Below are 18,544 nucleotides of genomic sequence, written 5' to 3'. Positions count from 1 at the left end.
GATCGGGCCCTGCGCTCGTCCGCGCCCAACAGCCTTCGACGTTGCCTCCCAGCACTAACCGTACTGCCACCGCTGAACTCGCAGGGCCGCCCGCCGCCATTTTGTGCAGTGTTTACCCCGTTGTCTCGCGAGAACGTGTGTCGGCGCCTGCACTGCGAGTCGCAGGTGTCTAGAGAAAGCGCGTTAGCGCATGCGCAGCCCAGGGAGGGTTAAGGGGCTGAGTCGTGCCTCCCACAAGTCTCGCGAGATTTCGGTGTGCTGGGCTGGCCAATGGAGAACGGGCGTGAGGAGGAAGGGCGGTCGAACCCCCTTGGGGCAGTGGCAGAGCGGCCCCAGCTTGGCATGGTTGGGGTTGGTGCGCTAGTTCTCGCCTCGGGTTTGGAGCGCAGGTTTCCGGCAGCGCCGAGCTTCAGCCGCTTGTGCGTGCACACGTGTGCAAGCTGCTCTGCCCGGGGCAGGGTACGGCGGCTGCTCCGTGCGGAGGAGTCCAGCGGTCGCTCCGGGCGGAGGAGTCCAGCGGTCCGGCAGGCGGGGGGGGTGGCTACGACTTGTAGCGCACGTCCCTGCGGTCTAGTACAGCGTTAATTCTTCCAAGAATTGGGGATCCTACCGTGCTAGTTAGTCCATTACCTTGAAAAAATATTCTCATTTTCAAAAACCAGATGTTGCATTTGTCCCAAAAGAAAGCCTTTGGCCCCCGCCCCCTGCACTTCCGGTGTGCTGCTTCAAGCATCGATGAAGCCGGACAAAGCTTTTTCTGCGGTACGGCCTCGTAGAACTCGGCCTCCATTCCAGGGCTCTGGCCCTCGGCTTAACTCTCACTGGTGCAGCTTGGAAGCACTACTATGTAAATGGCTGCAGCCCTCTTGTTTTGATCCAGGTTGAAACCCAGCAGTATCTGGACATCCCTAAATGAGAGATCTACCTGCAGCCAGAGAAACTGTTTTTTCAGCTTGGATAAGAGCTTCACATTAAATTCATTCTTTCATTAGAAAGATTAATACAAATCTGTCTCAACAGTGAATGTCCTGGCTGCATCTAGATGAGTGCAGGTCCCTGAGGCTACAAGGAAGACCTCTTAAACCAGTCTTCTGTCTATGCATGAGCCACATACAGGTTTCCCTCACTTTTTGTTGTACATGCGTTCCTGGAAAACGGCACATAACTCAAATTCGCATAAAGGGAACCCACTTTACAACGTAACAAATAGGGGTACGTTCCAAGACCTCAACTGTACTGACCCCCAGACCCATTTCTACCACTTTTACAAGACAATTTTGGTACCCACCAACAGCAGCCAGTACACACAAGCACAGGGCACTATCATAATGGGGATGGCAACTACAGAAACGTGTCACAGAGAACAAGCATGGGGCACACATCCACCCAGGAGCCTCTATTTTGGTGAGAGTCACTCCCACAATGCACTGCACAAAGCAACTGACTGCAGGCTACCACCATACCAATTGCATGAGTGAATTTACCTCACGTACAACTAATTTTTAGTATAAAAAGGGTCACTGCGTTAGAGTGAATTTGCACATACAGAACCCGCATAAAGCAAGGAAAACCTGTACATAATATTCATTACAAGCTTCTCCACTGCAACATTAAACTGAACTGACTTCCATGAGGCATGAGTGTTGTTCTCAGATTCAGAATGGGACTTCAGCTAACAATAGCAGCTTTAGTTAGGGCTGTGCGAAACAGCACCGTTTCGTTTTGACTTCCATTTTAACGGGACTGTGTCGTTTTGACTTCCGTTCCATCAAAACTGTTTTGCTGTTTTGACACTGTTTCGCCCATAGGCTAAAATGGGAAAGCACAATACTGCCTATAACTTTGTCATTTCTTGCCTGATTCGAATGAAACGTGCAGGGATGGTAGCCCCTGTGAGGCCATGAAGCTTGCCCAGTTTCAAGGAGATAGGTGCAGGGGTTTCTGGGAAACTGCATCCAAGGCTGCTGACAAGCAAAACACATGACATGTATGACAATGTATTTCCCATCCCTCCCCCAGAGCACTGGGATTGGAAGGGATGTCAGGGACGGATCACAGTCACTTGCCAGCTACACAGTCAATACCAAAGCAGTCCTTCTCCCCTCCCTTGCCTGCAAAGAAATAGAAAGTAAGCCCAGCTTGAGCTTCAAAACTCAAAAAGTTTTGAATGCCCTTGTTTCATTTTGAGGCTGTTTCAAAGCACTTTGTTTTGTTTCGATTTCACTGTTTTGAGCTCAAAATTAGTTGAAACAGCGTTGAGACAAAACACCTGGCAAAATTTTGCACAGCCCTAGCTTTAGTAACTAATATAAGTAACTAATATAAGAGTCATTTAGCACTTTTTGCAATGTGCCCACCATGTCATAGCATAGAGAAATACATTTGTTAGATCTGCAGAGCCAGGACATGCCAGAGAGCAAGCTGAACTCCATTCTGGCTAACATGTCAAAGAATTAGGTAATTCTGGTTTCAGCTAGTAAGACAGCTCAACTTTCAGCTTTGAGGTAAGGATGCACTTCTGGCAGTTACACAGAGAGCATTTTTGTGCAAACTGAGCACATTTGATAATTAAAAAAAAACAAAACGCTGACACAGAAAACCCTAATATTTTAGTCTTTTTTTTTTTTTTTTTTAAAGACTACAGCTATGTTTTAAAACGGGGATCAGCAACATTTTCCAGCACAAGGGCTGGAATGAAGCACCTCAGGTTGGAGGCACAGAGGCATTAAGAGTCAGCAGCCACCTGTTCCTTCCCCTCCCTACCCCCACCCCACAGCAAGACTGTGGCAAAAGCTCCCCTTCAGCTGAGCCTTTGCTGCCTGACAATAGCACCGCATGAGCAGATCTCCCTCTCCACTGAAAGCTCAGACAGTTGACTGTGGCAAACCATAGGGAGAACTCCCCACTGCCAAATGCTGCTGAAGACACAGCTCTACAGGCCAGGTCCAAAGGCCATATCCAGGCCACAGGCTGTTGGTTGCCAACTCTTGTTTTTTTAAAAGTTAAGCATACTGTAAGCTCTGAAAACTAAGACAAATATATGTAGTTATGTGTTCCATATAACTTTACAAAGCTACACTGTAGACAATTGTACCTTTTCATTTGTAAAGATCGGACCTATTTTTGTGCTTGTGCAGACTTAGATTAGATTAGTGCACGCAGGATATTACCACATGAAAGACGTGAAGAAATTCTTCGCACAGCTCTCCCAATATAACGCAATTATTTATTTGGAGAACAGCCGCTTGAAATAACCAAATCCAACCAAAACCACATTCTGTCTCCAGACAGGAAATCCTGATCCATTATAAACCTCATTTCCCCTCTTACCTGTAACTCCTTGTTTAACATGCTCCAACTTGGCTTATTAAAGAACCTTTTATTTGATGCTGCATTTACATAGTAAAAATTAATATAAATATAATATTCAAATTTACTTATTGTTTTGGTATTTAATTTTATGTTAATTTATGAGAAGTGGTGGCTCTGTATGCATATTCCTTATTTAAAAGAATCAAATCTATTAAGAATATGGAGTTATACATAATTTTTGCTACCTTTCAAATTGTGCATCCTCTCTCAATATCACTTCCATGAAACACAGCTCTTACCCCTATCCTGCACCAAAGATTCCCCAAATGCAGTTCACAAAGTACTAGCAGTCTCTGAGACTACGATAAATAGTCCATAGCTCATCTGTGGGTTACACTACCCCTTCACCTTTCAAAAAAAATTTTTTTACATGGGCCAAGCAGTACAGGGACATCACCAAGATCCAGGTTTCTCTGCTGTCTAGGATATGCATACTCGTTCAGAAGTGATGAATAAATGCTAGTCACATTTTTAAGTGTTCTTCCAAGATTACTGCAGTAGGTTAGCACACTGGCTATTTACAGATGAGATTTCTAATCCAATCGGTGGGATAAGGCATCCTGACGGAGAAACCAGCTTATATTGTTGGAAAGCCAGGCATACAACCACTCTGGTAAGCTCAGTAAGCAGCCCTAAAAAGAAGAAGGGGACAGAGGGGAAAGGAAGAGAGAAGTTATAAATACAATTTATTCTTTTGAAGTGAACAAGTAGCTTCTGAAGTTACTACTAAAGTATAAAAAAGACTCCTGGTCTGAACAGCAGTTACCTTTTCCCCTCAGAGTATGAGAAAATTAAGATACAAAGCCCTTACAATTATGCTGACAGATTAAAGATCAGGCTCTACAAATTTTCTTTGAACTTGTAATAGCAAGGTGTTTCCTGTTTCCTTCTTTCATTTGCCAACTTTTACATAATCCTTCTTTGCAAGTTTTCCACTTTGGACTAAATTCCCACCTTATGTCCTCCTCCCTTCCTACTTTTAAAATGCTAGGAAATTAACCATTGGGGCATCATCAGTGCATACATTAAACCTTTCACAGGAGGTTTTTGGGCACTCATTGTGCAACCAAAAACACAATAATGCCAACAAGTGAAGAGTTTATGGCATTTCAGTCAAAAAAGTAGACTTACCCCCCCCCCACCATATTTTAGCAAAGATTCTGTGAAAAGTTTTTGTTTCAACTGAGTACCAGAATCAGAAAGTAAATTTATACCTAAGTTCAGTGAGCTGAAAAATATTATTTGTGTCTTTTAATACAAGATTGTATTTTAACTTTGGTCCCTACTTTAAAAGTAGAAAATAATATATTAATTCTAAAGTAAATTACATCCAATCACAACTTAACTAAACAGAGTTGGTCAAGAATTACAGCGCACAGCCTCCAGATTATGCCAACGTATTTGTGCCTTAACTTTTCAAAATATTGTATTTTATCACATACAGCACACCCCCAAATATAATACACATCTTGCTTTTGATGGGGAAAAAGGCCCAGAGTGATGGCTGCAGGAGGGACAGAGCCTAAGCTTCAGCCAAGTCACCCTCCCTTTTCTGCGTAAGGAAAGATGAATCCCTAAGCTGCTGCTGAAGTCTGGTCACCACAGGTAAATCCGTGATTATTTAGGAAAATACCTAAAGAGTCTGTGAAAGAGAAAGACTAAGAACAGCTAGCAGATAGCAAAATTGCCCCGCAAAAGGTTAGCTTGATTAGTGGAACATCAAGACCATTAAAAAGGAGAGACTTAACTCCTGTAGAGTGAAGAACAATGAACCATTAAGTCAACTGACTTTCTCAGTTGTCTGAAATCAATACCACTGATGCTGCAATGTGGAGCAGGAATAAAACCAGGGTGCTTCCAACCCCAGGCAGAAAAATCAGCTTCCTTGCTTAATACACATGCCCCACTTTGGGATGGATGATTTTAGGGGAAAGATGTGTATGTATGCAAGAAAATATGGTACTATACTTTTTGTAGCTTTAATTGTCATAACAACAAACAAATGGAAGTTACAAGATTAACTCTGCTAAGGAAAAAGATTAATGAGGTTTACTAATGAAAGTTGGATTCATTTAATTACCTGAACAAAATGGCCCCAGTATCCTGTTGTTCTTCTGGATATCCCAAGAGTGGAAATAGCATGACGTGCATATACTTCAGCAGTAGGTATTATAAAACTCTTACTGGACAGCAACTGACTGAACTGTGTCATGTTTGTGGAGATGACCATTGGAATTAAACTCTGAACAAAGATTCCTTTCGGAGCATATTCATAATATAGAGCTCTACTGAAATAGTCCACATAGGCCTAATAAGATGAAAGCGGAGAATTAGAATTCCTTTATTTTGTAGTAGGAAGGCAACAAAATCTTGGTGTAAAACATAACTAAAAAAATCTCCTGGAAACTTAAATTTTTGTAACCTTTTAGTAAAGAGAGATAAATACATAAAACCATTATTTTGATATTAGTATTAGAATAAAATACTTTAGCATAATTCAAGATTTCTACTATTCAGAATTAATTTGCTGACAAATATAGAGTATTTTTCAGCAACTTGGAAGAGAATTCAACAAAAATCTGTTATCATTTGAAAAACCAAACTAATTTCTGGCTACGTCTTTTTAAAAATCTGCTGCTGTTACAAACATCATGACATTTACTGCATCTGAAACATTCTCTTGACTCAGATTCCCATTCTGTTTACTTCACACACATGACAAGGTTTGGGCAGTTTCATAACTTTCCCTAGAAAATCAGCTGGTTCCACTGAAGCTAGCAGACCTTCACATAGGCATAAAAGTTAAGCATACAAATATTGGAAGGATTACGGCCAAAACTGTGAGCGTCTGCAAAAACACTTCCCACCGCTCATTTTATTTCTCCCTATGAAATTAATCTTGAATAGCATGAAGCCAATAGACTTTCTGATCAGGCACAGCACAAAAATGTGTTTGGCCCAATCATACCAATAACACTAGTGCAATGCTGAAGGTTACCACCACAGTATGTGACCAGTCCGCGCTAGGAATGTTATTGATGTTCATACAAGTTATAAAGCAGCCAGACAACATGATCCCAGGGTCCCAAAGTGCGACCACACGATCAGCATCACTCAGCTGTTGAAATTCTTCTCCTGTCTCATTTCTAGAGAGTGGTGGAAAGACATGAAAATACTTACACCTATCAGTAGCTAAAGTGTGTGGGATTATTCATATCACCAAATTTAATCAAGTGCATGTTTGCAATGCTGGGGCCAGTAATCATGGTGCTTCACAGGATTTCATAGAGAGGACAGGAAGTCACCAATACCAGCCCTACTGCCATCACCATATGCTTTAGTTGCTTCTAAAACTTACAGTGGGGGAAATTCTAGATCTAGGTGGGTTAGATTCAGGTACACTTATCTCTAAATTCAGTGGTGGGGCACGACAGGGGACTCTGTAATTCTGAAACAGGTTTTCAATTAGGATGAATTCAGCAGAAAAGAAATGGTGAGAAGCAGTGATACTACTCTGTTTTTAAAGGCTTCCTGGTATTCATAGTAAATTACTGAGAAATCTTTAAAAAACAAAAAAACCTGCCACCAAAGTATGTGGCATTTAGCACTGTATGTGACCATTGGAGCACCTGAGGTAACAGAGTAAGATATAGAACTTTGAGCTCTTGGAGAGGAGGGAAAAAGAAGGATATATGGAGCCTTCCCTCCTACCTTGTGCTCTGTACAAGCAGCCATTACAACTACAGTCCTTGTGCTCCCTGGATTAGCACCATTTGCAATACCTGTCACTGCAGAGAGATCTGGCAGAGCCTCTCAGTGGTACTCTCATATGTAAATGGAGCTCCCACTATACCACTGCAAGATTAATAAATAACAGCTTCAGACTCCTCTCTGTCTACCTGTGCATACTACAGAGTTCAAATGGCAGAGAAACATTAACCCGGTGTTCACGGTCTCAAAGGGTGCCCTGAAGATTGCCTCTAGAACTACTAGTGCAGCAAGATATCTTCACAGTACCTACAAATACATACCTTGGTTTTGATCTGGCCCTGAAAAATAAGAAAATCTTCAAAAAACACCCACACACTAACAATATCCTGTATTTAATCCAAAAAATAGCTGGATTAATATAGGGTGATTTATGGGGGAACTCTTAAGTATAATTATCCTTAATAAACATGGATCTTTTAAAAATACTTTAAAAAAGTCACAATAAAACATTATACTGTCATACCTTGGAGGCTGCATATGCTGTTATCTGTGGAATGGGTTGGCAGCAGGATGCAGAGGAAATATTTACAATAGCACCTTTCTTCCTTTCTACCATCCCTGGAAGAACCATGTGTGTCATCATGTTAACAGCACCAATATTGATATTGATCATTTCCCACAGTTTATCCTCAGGCACTCTGATAAAATAGTCTGGATAGTTATAACACACTCCTACATTATTTACCAAGATCCCAATTTCCTTGTCTCTCAGATCTTCCTTAATGGCCGAGTAAATCTCACGACCTTTGCTGAAGTCAGCTACTATAAAATCAGTTTTCACTTTATAGGTTTCAGCTATGTCCTTAGCTACTGCCTGAAGCTTCTCTTTGTTCCGGCTGATTAAGATAACATTCACACCATGGTTTGCCAGTTGCTCAGCATAGGCTTTTCCAATTCCAGCTGTGGCCCCTGCAACAGAAGATAAGATAGTAGTAAGAAAATATAGCAATAATATGGTGACAGTTGTTTCCACTTTCTTGTAAAGTATGATTATTTTTTGCTTCTTATCTTCAAGTGATGTGCCATTGGAAAAGTGACTGCTCTCATTTCAAAAAGCCACAGCAGCGTGTTACTATTTAATAGCTAGTTAAAACCACAAATTCTAAATAATAAGCATAACTATAACAAAATAGAATAAGATGTGCAGTAGGGGTACAGCAGCCTTGAGACAACTCAGGTGGAAAACAAGATGCAGAATTTTACTAAGGGCCAAATATTAGCATTACATTAAATCCTTTATATGTACAGCGAGAATCTGGTACTAGGGACATCTCTGCCTGCTATTCTGCCTCTTCAACACCCACTTTCAACTAGACTGCAGGAGATGTTCCAGGACATTCATTAGCTCCAAAGTCTGACTTGACAAACAAAACATCAGAATAACCAAGTAAGGAGGAAAGAATGGAAGGGTCCAGGAAAAAAGGTCTTACAGGAAAAGATTGTAAGAATGTAGAAAAAAGTCAGTGAAACTGCACACTGGAAGTTTTAGGGTGACTGCCACTGCTGTAGGAAATCCTACTACCTTCCTTTTTGCATTCCCTAAGGAATATTTTAAAAGGAGCTGAACCTGGATCGCTTGGAAGCTTAACTGTTAATTCTGTCATTTTAGCAACAGCATCCCCTTCTGAATCATCTAACTGAAAAAAAGAGCTTAACAAAAATATACTACACATCACCAAAGCATATATAGGGAATAACATGTAGCAGGAAGAAACATTCTGGTGTTCTGTTCAACTAGGGCCACCCTCTTTCCCACCCCAAAACTCAGTGGCTGGGGAAAAAAGGGAGCATAGGGAGGGCCAGTGGTATTGACATTTACCTGTGGGGTCCCAGAGCTGTGCCAAAGCAGTGGTTCTGACAAGAAGCTACACTGATAAGATGGTGAGCTCATCTTACTGTACATGCACAACAGCTCAAGGGGGTACAACTGCACCCTCTACATTCCCCCTGGATCTCTCTCTGGCTCTTTGGACTCAATTGTTTTAGGACTCTCTCACAGTCGAATGTAGTAACATTTGTGCATCCTTTGAAGGGATTATGAGAATGCACAGAGAGACTATCAGTATATGAGTGATTTAGTTTGCACTGTCACAGTGGTTCCAATCTGAATGGGAGTTAATCCCAGGTTCTCATCTACACCCCACTAGTAAACTAGCCTGGGCTCAACATGCCTCTAATAGTCTAATTACAAATAAGAGATTTGTGCATGTATGGACGGTAGTGGTGATAGGAGGTGGAGAGGTTTGGACTAGAACCTAGAAAAGGGCACAAGATAACTCTTCACAGAGGATATACCATTTCATATAAATAAATAAATAAATACCAGAACCAATATTTCAGTCTCTTACCAGTGACCACAGCCCATCTTCCATACTGCTTAATCAGATCAGCCTTTCCGACCAGTTTAGGGATGAAATGCAACCTGATCAGGCTGTAACAATCCCATGCAAAAACGATACATTTTTTAGCTGTATAACAGGCTCCAATTATAGCCAGTACCTCCGTGTAACAACTGCAAGTACGGCCAATCTCCTTGTACAAGAGGGAAAAACTGTCAACTGCAGCCATGGCAATAAGTAGTCTAAAAAAAAAAAAAAAAAAAAAAAAAAAAATGGAACAGGTGATGTATTAGTAATTATCAGCAGGTTAGCAGTATTGCTCTTACATATGCAGAACAGAGGATAATCTTTGAGATACAGTGGAATTTTACACTCAGTAATTGTGTTTAGTAATGCTTCTGGATGCAATAGACATGATTGCTTCCTTCCAAAGCTGCAGTCTAACATTTGACAACTGCACTGTCCAGTCCTCTCAATCTGACTTTTCTACCTTCCTTTTCCCATACAGGCAACCCTCACCATTCTCGGGAGATACGTTCTTGTATCCCCCGCAAATGGCAAAATTCACGAATAAGGCGCTGTGCTCATGAACGCAGTGTGTTCATGAATGCAGAGCCTCTGGCGGCTGGGGGGGGAAGGACAGCTCAGGCTGTGATGGCGGGAGTGTGGTGGCTGCAACAGGAGCCCGGCAGTGGGAGCCCAGCGGCAACAAGCGTGGAGCTCCGGAGGAGCTCCTATAAACGTATACAGTGCATTTAAAACACCAAACACCACGGTATCAACTGCACCTCAGGTGAATCCTGATCCAGTCCTTCATCTTTTCTTGATCTATTTATTGACAGTCTTCTGGCTGCCCCAAATTCTCTCTCTCTAGAAAAATGATGCTCAACCAGGACGCCATAGCAAGATAAACAAATGAAATAAACCCACAGCAATTCAACAGCAATCCACAATATCACAAACATTCTAACCTTCTGTGGTCCGAGTTCTTTGCAACAAAAGAATTACTCTATTATTTTTCTGTAGTCAAAAAATAAAGTGAAGACTGAAAGATAGCATTTTCCTGAGAGGTGCTTTGAGTCCAATGAGGTTGAGAACCACTGTTCTGGACTGTCACATGAAGGATGATCCTACTATATGTTTCCCCATACATGGCCCAAACTCTAGGCCCAGAATCACATAAGTACTTAATTCCACTCTTCCACTCCCTGCTGCACAGTGCAGCACAACACTGCACAGACACTCATCTGCCATGCACCGTGCAGGTGCTTTCTGCAATACTGTGGCTACACCGGGGTGGGGGCAAAATGCTGAAGCCAGTGGAGGGAGAGGGAGTCCAGAGATCCTGGTCTTGTTACAAAAAACCCAACATAATACCAAGTTTTATTAACAGGAAGGACTCTTGCAAGTCAAAGGAAATGATTCTTCTACTCTATTCAGCACTGATGAGGCCTCACCTGGAGTACTGTGACCAGTTTTGGGCGCCACAAGAAAAATGCAAACAGATTGGAAGGAGTCCAGCAGAGTGGCAGAAATGATTAGAAGCCTGGGAAGCATGATTTAAGAGGACAGGCTGAAAGAGCTAGGGTTACTTAGCCTTGAGAAAAGAAAAATAAAGGTGGGGATTGGCATTTGATAAGTCTTCAAATACTTAAAGGGAAATTATAAAGACGATAGAGATGGACTTTTTTTCCTGTCACTGGAGGGACAGGACTAGGAGCAATGGCCTTAAGCTGCAGCAAAGACAATTTAGGTTGGAGATTAAAAAATAACTTCCTCTCTATGAGGGTAGCTAAGCACTGGAACAGGCAACCTTGAGAAGTTGTGGAATCATCCTTGGATGTTTCCAAGAACAGGTAAGACAGAAAAATGACAGGGATGGTTTACTCAGGGATGATCCTGCCTTGAGTAGGATGCTGGACTAGATGACTTTAGGAAGTCCCTTCTAGCCCCAACTTTCCTCTGACCCTATTCTACTCCTCCTATTTAAACTACTCCACTTTGCAAGGAATAATACAAAGATTCCCTGACCCAAAATCAGGGATTAAGAACAATATGACCTTGTAAACCTAGTGATTAGGGCAACCACATCTGAATTTCAGTCCCTGCTCCAATGTCTATGTATCCAGTGACAGTTTACTGTCAAAACCATGAACAATCTTGGGAGAAGAGACCAGGAACCAGCCCACATGGTATATGCCCCAATCACTAGCCTATAGTAGAAGTGCTCAACCTCCAGCCCATGAGCCAAATGTAGCCCACAGAGCCTTGGAATCCAGCCCGCAGGAGGTTAGGAAATTTGGTGGTGAGGGATCAACAGCAGTGCTGCCACCCTTCCCTGCTACCAAAATTCCAAGCTCCATAGGACGGGTCTGAGCTGGACCACAAGACTCCTTCTTTCTGGGCTGCCAGGTTGGGAACAGGCTGCACCACCTTCTCCCCACAGGGCCGGGCCGAGCCGAGCCATGCTCCCTTCTTCATCTGGTCAGGTTGGGGCTGGGCCATGCCCCGTTACTCCCACAGGCTCAGGCTGCTTTCTCTCCCCCTCCAAAGCTGGTTCAGGGCCAGACCACATACCTTCCCCCCACCACCCCCCAGGGCCAGGCCATACCCACTTCTCTCCCTCTGGCCAGGTCAGGACCAGGCCAGCCCCTCATGCGGCTGGCTCAGGGCCAGGTCACAGCTCCTCTCCCCCTCCCCGCTATCCTCTGCACAGCGGGATGAAGCAAGGCTGCCTCCCCACCCCTGACCCCCATGCAGCTGGATAGAGCCCTGCCAGATCCAGCCCAGAGGGATCAGGCACTTCCCATGAGGTCTGCCAGTCAAAAAGGTTGAGCAACACTGGCCTATAGCGTCATTCTCATTCTCGCTCCCTCCTTCTAGCCCCCCTCCCCATGTTGGTCTTTTTGGAAAATGGGTACAGCTTCAATGGGAGAAGTGAATGAAGGGTGTCTCCACTGCAAAACAGTTACAGTTTGGAGACTCCCCTGGGAGTGGGAGACATATCTATGAAAGGAAATAATCAAATTTATCTCCCACATCCTGGGTGAGTGCGCCAATCCAAACTACTGTATAGATGGGAAGACCACTGCCCCATCCCTATATTTTAAAAGAAAGGAGCAACTCCTTTACCATTTGTGAAAGGACTTGGGTAGATACCTTTGTGGAGAGGATGGGGAGGATGAAATTAAAACTGTGAATCCCAAGTGCAGGGAATGCCTACATAGGCATTTAAGTCTCCCATATCCTGCCTCTCTGAAACACTTTCATACTTAACAACTCTATTGGGTAACTTTCAAGCTCCCTGCTGAGCATGCCAATTTTTGCTAAGCCTGTTCTGAAATGAATAACTCTTCCCAAGTATCCACACTGTCCTCTCCACTGTCCATTCCACCCTAGGGCCAGGCACAATAGGTGGAGCCATGGTCAGCACTGGTAAATTAAAGTCCTTTAACAATGCTGCTTTCTACCTGAAACTGCTTCCCTCTATACTCACCCATTAACTTTCCAACGTTTTGCAAATTATGGGTGCAAAACTCCCCGCCCCCCCGCATACAATAATTGATTTCTCTGTTATTGTTTTGTATGCGACCCCAGAGCACCTCAGCTGACTTCCTGCCCCTTGGGCAGGGGGCTGGACCCAATGATACTGCAAGGTCCCTTCCAGCCCTAATGTCTATGAGATCTATTTATCAGTGTAATTGCATTATTTAACCTATGAAGTGTTTGGGCATGGGAGATTTCACCCAGAATATAGCTATAATATACTGTAAAGTTTTCTGCTGTCTTGCAAGGGCTTATTTCTTGTTTTAGAACAGATACAATCAAAGCAAACCAAATCAGTAAACACTGCTCACAAATGAAATAGAGGTGTCATTAGATTAACATCAAAGAGAGAGGATAGTAGCAGTTATTTGAACCCCTTCTCTTCAGCAATGAGACCACACACAGCTCAGTATATTTATAGTTATTTGCCAAATATGCTTCAGGGAGGGTAGTAGTTTACATTCAACAAAACTGTGGAAGTTTGACCTAGACCTACAAACAGCAACACTAAAGTCGCTGCCAAAACTACACTCCAGTTCTATAATTATATTGTGCTGCTTACCCAAACTGATGGTTTCAGGCAGAGAAATACTTTAACTTCCGTTCCTAAATTATTATTCAGTATTCCCAATAATTGTAAGCCATATTTTACCCCCAAAATAGCTATGTTTTAATGTGGCAATCACTCACCTGTCAGTATACACATATGTAAAACTGTAAAGCATATTGGATACCATTTCTTTTGTATTAAGCAGTGCTAACTTTGAAACTTAATTGGTACAGGAAAATTATTACTGCTTCAAGCTTAACTGGAAGGGGTTTTTCTCTCTCTACTAGGCCAGACAACAGATCTTTATTCTTAGCATATGCATACGAGCTAGGTAGGGATTTGCACACTTTGCAATGACTTCAGTTTGCATCTATACATGACATGCTCATTAAACAAAACAACCCACTCATGCTTGGAAATCCAGACACAAACATTCTTGCCCAAGTCATTTACTGCCTAAAACAGCATGAAATTACTAATGTTTTGCACATGAATTGTCACCATCTATAAAGCAGTGTTGAGCTACATAAATTTCCTCAATAATCTACTGTAAATCTTTATCTGACATCCTTTAATTACTGCCTTATTAATTTTAAGTGACACTCTCAACTCAGAATGTGGACTGTATCAAAATCTGACTTAAAAAATACCATCAGATACCTGTGAGATCCTGAATTTAGAATATGTGAATGCTTCCAGGAAATAAACAAACATTTGTAAAAACAAAAGGATAATTTTTAGAAACCAATCAATAGTACTTTGTGCAAAATATGTCCATAGATATCAGCTAGAATAAAATAAGGAATAACCGACCCCTTTTCAATATTACTAGAATAGTACAAAGTCTGCATGGGAAACATCACTATTTTGCTAGTTTTCCACATTATCTACAGGAGTAAACCAAACCCCAAATCAAGTGGTAAGAATGAAGAAATCAGGAAAAACAATACGTTTGGAAATGCTGATTTAAGAAAAATAAATAAAATAAATCTAAAACTCTATTCCCTAACAAAGCTAAAAAATGTCATTGATGTACTGCAGACATGACACTCCCATTATCAAGGCACTGGGTAACCCCTTGACCCCATCTGCAGGTGAAGAGAGCTTCTAAATAAAGATCAATAATATTATAACAAAACCCACCACAAGAATCTAAAAAGAGCCTGTCCTCACTAAAAGTCTTTACAATATGTACAAAAGAATGCCTCTCTAGTCTGAAATCTCTATGCCAGTAATGGAAATTTTAATCCCTGAACTAACCCAGTAGATCTCAATTTCCATGAAAGGACACCAAATCTTATTTAATATTCACAGAGTATATTAAGTTACTGTAAACCATTCAGAACAGAGCCTTAAGTCTTGTATGTGTTCTAGAAAGAGTCTTGGACTTAGTCAAACATAGAACAGCACAAAATAGTTAAAACAGAACTTGGCAAAGAAAAGTCATTGTGGAGGAGAAAACAGAAAACTACTTTAATCTTGATGGCTGCATAAGAAATGGTAAAAGCCAGGAATAGGAGATCACAGACAAATGGAAGAGCAGAACAACAGCTGGCACAGGATGGAAGTGACACTTGAGATGTATCAAATCTAATAAAATCAATTCTTGAAAGTTAAGTCAAGAGAACCACATACTTATTTCTCTCAGCAATTTTTAGCAGTTGATCTGTTTAACAATTACTAACTTTCAAGCAAATATTTCCAGAAAAAATAATATCTTCCCATTATTAAATTATCTAATGGTAATAGCTGTCATTGATCTTGTCTTGTATACCAAATTTTGCTGATCACTAGCCTCATGCTTCTTGCTATTATATAACAAAATACTAGCAATGCTGAAATTACCCTGTAAAATGGAGAAATATGTAATTTCTAGCCCAAGGAACTTGAAAAAACTTATGAAAAAATAATATAAAACAAAATACAGGCACTACACGATTTATGTATATAACATAAATCTGTGGCAACACAGATCATATCTAGAGATGCAAATGCTTTACATATGCCCATTCGTGATGCGAGACCTTAATTTCTAGTGATGGAATTTCATTGGTTCCTACAATATTTTATGACTACTTAAAAGTTAGAATTTTATTTCTTCTTTGAGAGTGACAACAGAAGATTTTTAATTCTTGAGAGCAAATGCAGGATAATGTAATGAGCAATTTGAACCTACTATTTGGAATGCCTTACCCAAGTATATGTTATTAAATGAAGATGGGCCCAGAGAAGGATTCATTTTCTTAAAAGAACAAGGAACAGCCATGAAAACATCCTGGAATGGTCACTACATTAGCTCTTTACACAACAGTTGCTTGTAGACATTAAAAAAAACAACCCCCACCCCAAAAAATGGCACTTTACTTTAACCACTGTGCACTCTTGTGCCAAGCCCAGTGCATGCCCAGAAAAGGCAGCGTGTTGGACCCATCGCTTCAGTATCTGTATGGATCAGGCATTTTAGTGGTTCAATAGTGACTGAATCAGCTATTAGATAAAAGCACCAAAAATGCCCCACTAAAATGCCCAGTCTATACAGACGCTACAGATCCAGGTCAAAGTAACATATTGCTTCTGCCAATAAAGCACGGGGGGGTTTGGGGGGTTTGTTTCATGTTCTTTTTTAACATCTGCAAACAACCTACAAGTCAGAATACCTTGCTTTAAACTTGCCTGTGTAAGAAAAAAAAACCTCAGTCTTTGCTAGAAGAAGCTGATGGAAGTCTTGTACAGCAGACAACATCCTAGAGGCCTACAGGTAATACCACTTCAAGAGGATGGGGCCAAGCCAGTTAGGATGTATGCTCATTCAGTGTACCCTGCATCAAGGTTCTTGGTGCATTCTGTCACTTAGAGCTGCACCTTTCAATGGAGGCCACAAGGAACAGCACTACTACTTACTGCAGGGGTGGGCAATTATTTTGGGTGGAGGGTTGCTTACCAGAGTTTTGGCAAGCCATCAAGGGCCGCATGACAGGCAGCCAGCGGCGATAAATATACATTTTCTGAATTTTTTAGGGGCCCTGTGGGCCGGATAGAATGGCCCAGCAGGCCACACCCGGCCTCTGGGCAGCATTTTGCCCACCCCTGACTTACTGCCTCTCAAGTGAATCATCCCCTAATTTGGGTCTTAAGAATAGCTCTGACCACCTCTGTATTATTTGTTCTCATTTCAGTCACTCAGTGAATGGTGAAATTCACAAACTATTCTGTTGGAAAATATTAATTCCTCTCTATTTACTTATGGGACTCAAGGTCACTAGCATACAAGGCAACTGAAGTAAGCATGTCACTCATCCACGAAGTATTGTCTTCACCCTGTTTTTCTTTTTTGTTTTGTTTTTTTACTAGTCATGCTTGCTTTTTCTTGATGCCATTTTTGTAGTAATACTTTGTTATTTCAGCTTTCTGAACTTGTTAAATTTTTAATCTTAAATAATTTTTACCACCAAATCTTTTAAAAGACAAAAACAAAACCTGCCCCTCAAGTATTCATTGTGAAAAGCAAGCACAAATGAACCTGCTTTACTCCTTTAATAGCTTTTCTTTTGTATCAAGTAAAACTAAATCATTACAGCAGATGAAACCCATGACATTTTATATACCATGTGAAAAACTGGTCCAGTATATCTGATGAAATGCTTGAAGGTATTGTTAGCGAGATAAGCCAGGCAGCAAATCCCCCCTCCTTCTGCTTATTGCTCAGCACCAGCTGCTGCTTCAAAATCAGAGGAAAACATGGACAATGGATTTTCACACCACCTAAAATACCAAGCGCGGTACTGACAAACCATAAATTGAAAGATCCATAATCCAAGTTTTCATACACTCAGCTTTTATAGAGGCAAGTGTGACATTTTCTATATCCTGAATATACTTTAAACCAAGGTACATTGTAAAATTATGATTTTAGTGGAAACACAGTGCCGGAACCCGATATTTGAAGTTTCTAAGGCCAGGATCTAAATTATAATTCAGATGGATTCTCTCCATCCTAATTTGAGAAAAATTATTTGTGGGTCCTGAATGTAAAAGGTGATAAGCCAATGATCAAAAGTCCACCAGGAGGAAACAATGGGACTTATTCAGCCTTGTGGCAAAGTGGCAGGAAATTCAACTGAATTTTTTTTTTTTTTAAACTTATTCTGAAGTTGGTGCACTACCTTCTTTCTTGTACAAAAGAGAATGCTGGCAGGGTGTTTTGATTTTACTACACAAAGAAACATACGTAACCGAGCGTCATGAGACAAGGGAGAAACTAGGAGACTGATATTCACTCTTGACAGAATATGAAAGTAGTTTAAGAGAGCTTGTATCACAAATTCTACTTTTCACTTTAGTAAAATTAGGCCGAGGGGCGCAATTGAGTTTGCTGATGGGACGCTGCAAGCTAGTCATTACAAACTGGCAAAAACCTGAAATAAGAAGAGTGAGCGATGGCCACAAGGAAGGAACATTTCAAGAAACTCTAAAATGGTTAAAAAAAACCCCATTACATGACATTAACGGGGCTGTTGAAATTGGACCATCTCCAACTGCAAGAAACAGCACTTGCAATGAAAAGGATCAATCTAACAAAAGACCTTAAGCAAGAGTAGACACAATGCATTCACTCTGTACAGATGCACTGGAGACTGGACAGCAGCCTGACGACCCAACAAGAAAGACTGATCCATGCCCAATACCAGAGGCGGAGGCTGTCAAAGTGCACGAGTCCCTTTCTTTGGAGGATTACTAATGGCTCCACTTAGCCCTGTGGCGCCGAGGGAAGCGGCCCCAGGAGGGGCTGGGGGGCGGGGCGCGGCGCACGCCCAGGCCGGGGGTGACCGAGAGCGCAGGGGCTCAGCTCGGCTCAGGAAAGGGCGCTGCCCCAAGTGCCCTCCGCCTGCTCCAAGGGTAACGCCAAACGCCCGCCACCAGCAAGGGCCCGGCCCGCACATGGCGCTGCAGCTGCCGGCGCAGCGTT

The 18,544-nt window shown here is 41.9% G+C and overlaps 3 protein-coding genes across 6 annotated transcripts in view; 1 reads left to right on the top strand and 2 right to left on the bottom strand.

Annotated features, from left to right (window-relative positions):
• MBTPS1 (membrane bound transcription factor peptidase, site 1) overlaps nt 1–199 on the bottom strand; it is a 44,931-nt gene extending 44,732 nt beyond the window's left edge. For 2 of the 3 annotated variants that reach the window (XM_006019052.3, XM_006019054.3), the window contains exon 1: nt 60–199. The gene's annotated coding sequence lies outside the window, so the exon portion shown is untranslated. The remainder of the gene's footprint in view (nt 1–59) is intronic. The other variant, XM_006019053.3, reaches the window with a different exon arrangement.
• A 2,854-nt stretch (nt 200–3,053) lies between these two features.
• Nucleotides 3,054–18,544, bottom strand: part of HSDL1 (hydroxysteroid dehydrogenase like 1) — a 39,761-nt gene continuing 24,270 nt past the window's right edge. The window contains exons 1-5 of one of the 2 annotated variants that reach the window (XM_025198421.1): nt 10,454–10,949; nt 9,492–9,724; nt 7,607–8,052; nt 5,453–5,680; nt 3,054–4,004 (exon numbers count right to left, since the gene is read on the bottom strand). In XM_025198421.1, coding sequence (XP_025054206.1) covers nt 3,906–4,004; nt 5,453–5,680; nt 7,607–8,052; nt 9,492–9,711 — 993 coding nt within the window. In that variant the 5' untranslated portion in view covers nt 9,712–9,724; nt 10,454–10,949 and the 3' untranslated portion in view covers nt 3,054–3,905. Of the gene's footprint in view, nt 4,005–5,452; nt 5,681–7,606; nt 8,053–9,491; nt 9,725–10,453; nt 10,950–18,544 lie in introns of those variants that run through there. The other variant, XM_014517681.2, reaches the window with a different exon arrangement.
• The window catches only part of DNAAF1 (dynein axonemal assembly factor 1), a 32,396-nt gene continuing 32,001 nt past the window's right edge, over nt 18,150–18,544 (top strand). The window contains exon 1 of the mRNA XM_025198416.1: nt 18,150–18,474. The gene's annotated coding sequence lies outside the window, so the exon portion shown is untranslated. The remainder of the gene's footprint in view (nt 18,475–18,544) is intronic.

Source organism: Alligator sinensis, unplaced genomic scaffold, assembly GCF_000455745.1.
Source record: "Alligator sinensis unplaced genomic scaffold, ASM45574v1 scaffold97_1, whole genome shotgun sequence".
Classification (NCBI taxonomy): domain Eukaryota; kingdom Metazoa; phylum Chordata; order Crocodylia; family Alligatoridae; genus Alligator; species Alligator sinensis.
The sequence above is the reverse complement of the archived record's forward strand: the minus strand, read 5'-3'. Positions and strand labels throughout refer to the sequence as shown.